General features: G+C 36.8%; 2 protein-coding genes across 2 annotated transcripts; one reads left to right on the top strand and one right to left on the bottom strand.

The window, feature by feature from the left end:
* Nucleotides 1-285: 285 nt before the first annotated feature.
* Nucleotides 286-1,141, top strand: LOC113342441 (uncharacterized mitochondrial protein AtMg00810-like). Its single transcript, XM_026586993.1, has 2 exons — nucleotides 286-906; nucleotides 977-1,141. Exons 1-2 carry the CDS (start codon nucleotides 286-288, stop codon nucleotides 1,139-1,141), a joined length of 786 nt encoding a protein of 261 aa, XP_026442778.1.
* An 804-nt stretch (nucleotides 1,142-1,945) lies between these two features.
* Nucleotides 1,946-2,458, bottom strand: LOC113342440 (protein ELC-like). The gene has a single exon (XM_026586992.1). The coding sequence runs from the start codon at nucleotides 2,456-2,458 to the stop codon at nucleotides 1,946-1,948; it is 513 nt and encodes a 170-aa protein (XP_026442777.1).
* Nucleotides 2,459-3,328: the final 870 nt, after the last annotated feature.

The following is a 3,328-nucleotide window of genomic DNA, read 5'->3' as shown; positions in this document are numbered from 1 at the left end:
TAGTAATTTTTTACTTCAATATGGCTTCATCAGATCAGTATGTGATTATTCAATGTTCATTTATGCTTCTTCTTCTGAAATGATGATTCTGCTTTTGTATTTGGATGATATTATACTTACTGGAAATTCTGATATTCTTATGGCAAAGTTAGTTCAAGCTTTAAGTAAAGAGTTTGTAATGAAGCAGTTTTGAGCTATTTCTTGGGTATTGAAGCTCAAAAGAATGAAGATTCTTTAGTTTTAACACGGAAGAAATATACTCTGTAACTTCTTACAAAAGCAAATATGCTTGAGTGTAAACCTTGTGACACTCCTGTTGTTAAAGAATCTAGAGCTTCTATCCATAATGGTGTTTTGTTAGAGAATCCAGCAGAATACAGAACATTAGTTGGTAGTTTGCAGTATTTAACAATGACTAGGCCAGATATTGCTTTTGGATTTAATTATGTGTCCCAGTTCATGCATGCTCCAACTGACATTCATTTCTTGTTAGTCAAAAGAATTTTAAGATATCTAAAGGGCACTATTGGTCTTGGTCTTACTCTAAGAAAAGGTGATCTTTCTTCTGTAAAGGCTTATATTGATTCTGATTGGGCTGGATGCCCTGATACAAGGAGATCAACATCTGATTATGCAGTTTTTATAGGCAGTTCTCTGATTTGTTGGTCTAGCAAGAAGCAACCAACTGTTTCTAGGTCTTCTGCTGAGGCAGAGTATAAACGCTTATCTGCGGCTGCTTCTGAGTTAGAATGGCTGTCAAATGTTTTTAAGGAATTGCATACTTCAGTTAATTTGTCAATGCAGGTGTTTTGTGATAATACATCTGCAATTTGTTTAGCTTCTAATCCTGTGTTTCATGCCAGGGCCAAACACATAGAAGTTCAGTATCATGTGGCCAGAGATCGGGTACTCAAAGGATTTATCAAGGTTCATCATATTTCTTCAGAAAACCAGATTGTTGATTTGTTCACTAAAGGACTGTGTTCACCTATTTTTTTTCATTGCTTCATCAATTTTTGGAGATACTTCAAGTGCTGCTGTTGAAGATCTTGAGTGTCAGCATTCTTCATGTATTGCTTGTGAAGAAGAACTCTCTGCTGACAATAACTTTGTATTGTTCTCTGGTTTAGCTTTTCAGTAAATACTGTAACTTTCCTTGACTTGTGTTTTATTTTCTTTCTTTGTCAAGTTTCTACTGTGGCTGCCTGTATCAACTTGAGGGGGCTGTTAAGAAATATATTCTGTCAAGTCAAATCTCTGGTCAAGTCAGTTTGACTTGACTGTCTAGTCAAGGTCTTTAGCTATTGGTCAATAAAGTCCTTTAGTGTATTAAAGATGTCTGTCTGAGACATCAGTTCTTCTTTGTAATATTGATAATAATTAATACAAGATTTTCTTCTTATTTTATCTGATATTTCTCAATGAGACATTATTTGTCATTCTGTGTCCGGTAACGCCTGGATCGATTACTTACTGTTATTGACCGCATGTTCTTGTCTAGCCTGATTTTGTGCTATAATGGCAATGTTGGACGTCATTCCATATCTCCTATAGTCCTGTACCACATAATGAGTGAGCATTTTGAAAATTGGAGTACACTGGGTTTCTTGAATAATTGATCCTCACAAAGACAATTATTCCTACATTGTTTTCTCCGTGACAATTTTTAGTTAGTCCTCCAAACGATGTTGCTGACCAAAATATATAAAAATAAAGGGATGAATTTAGATAACCATGAGATTTGTTTATTTTGGTTTGACTAATGAAGTTTGAACATTCAATAATTTCATCTGAATAAGACGTTGTTGTTGATATCAATAATCTTGACCCTATATGCAGAAAAATCACTTCCTCTTTGCTTACTTCGGACAATAACAGAAAACAAAGCTGAAATATTTCCTCTTACAAACTAAGGACTTAGAAACATTAGGTAACATTCCCGTAATTAAGGCTCATCTAACTGATAAAGCATGTCTGAGCCTCTTAGTTTCACTATCTTAGCTCTAAGAAAGAATTGCTCCCTTGACAGGGTTCTAACGTGCTTTAGATACTTGTCAAAGGGTACTACTCCTTGTTGCAGTGCGGTTTCTAGCACATATAACAGATCTCCAATGGCTTTGTCTTCAGATGAGAGATTTAGGATTTGATTGGACTCCTCGTCAGCAGCTTCAAATGCGTCTTCAATACTATCGTTGGCTATATTGTTTTGAGAATTTCTATGATCGTTAACTCTCAACCAATTCATTAGTACATCTGCTTCAAAAGCCAAATCTCGCACCGTTTCCATCAAGCACAATCTTTCGTATCTAGATTCTCCCAACTCAATGTTCAGAATCTCCTCTCGGCGAACAAGCTCAGCCTGCAAGCTAGACAGAGAATCAATATCATCATTCGCCTTTTCAGTTGACGCTATGATGTCGCGGTGAAGAGCAATATAGAGAAAGTTGAGTGCCTCCATCTTTGAGACCAGAGAAGTATCTATAAATCTAGGCCTAGGAGGTTCTAGTGGAGCAAAAGGATGCTGGTAATTGAATATGTGAACCAGGCTGCGTGCTAAGTCTAAGAGATTGGATTGCGGGTGATTCCATAAATGCAGGTAAGGGATGAAAACCTCCCCCAAAGGAGAAACAAAAGGGTGGGCGTGAGAAGTTTTGGAGGTCGAAGCTGATGAAAGAAGCACAAAAGGTGCAACAAAGGGATAACTCTCATGGATCCATATGGCGAGATGAATATTAGGAGACACGGGAAAATAGCCGGTTGCAACCAGAAGTTTGACAGTGGTTACCTCGTTGTATGTGAAGGTATCAATGGAAGGTTTGAGAGACGGAAAATTGTTTTACAGAGACAGAAAGTGTTGTCGAATTAGCCATTTGAGATTGTCGTGTTTGTAGGATAGTGAATGAGGCCCATCACAGCGGAGAGCGGCATCAATAATTTGAGTCGAAGTTAAGAATGCCATTTTTAATATTTACACTGAACAAAATGAAGGAAACAGAGAGGGAGATCTAAGTGGATCCTTATGTGACTATGCGTATATATTTAGTTAGGTTTCATGATATTGAATCGAATAGAATAAGACTCAAAAGTGAAAGTCAATCACGAAATTTGCATGGCAGGTTCCTAGTTGGTTAAAGTTTTATCCATAAAGACATGGTCATGGGATTCATCATGGTTGATACTTCCACTGCAAATTTCTACTCTAATAATTTAAATTTAGAGACCAAGTCAATTGAGACATTGTCTACAAATATTACGACAACTATGTGGACTGTTGAGGTATGCATTTACACAAGCGCTTGAATCACAGTGAAACTTTGAATACAATTCT

Source organism: Papaver somniferum, unplaced genomic scaffold (assembly GCF_003573695.1).
Source record: "Papaver somniferum cultivar HN1 unplaced genomic scaffold, ASM357369v1 unplaced-scaffold_41, whole genome shotgun sequence".
NCBI classification, from domain to species: Eukaryota; Viridiplantae; Streptophyta; class Magnoliopsida; order Ranunculales; family Papaveraceae; genus Papaver; species Papaver somniferum.
The sequence above is the reverse complement of the archived record's forward strand: the minus strand, read 5'-3'. Positions and strand labels throughout refer to the sequence as shown.

Coding starts and splice junctions, on each gene's coding strand:
- LOC113342440 (XM_026586992.1), bottom strand. CDS start 2,458: ATGGAGGCACTCAACTTTCTCTATATTGCTCTTCACCGCGACATCATA.
- LOC113342441 (XM_026586993.1), top strand. CDS start 286: ATGCTTGAGTGTAAACCTTGTGACACTCCTGTTGTTAAAGAATCTAGA. Junction 907..976: donor ATCATGTGGCCAGAGATCGG/GTACTCAAAGGA, acceptor TGTTCACTAAAG/GACTGTGTTCACCTATTTTT.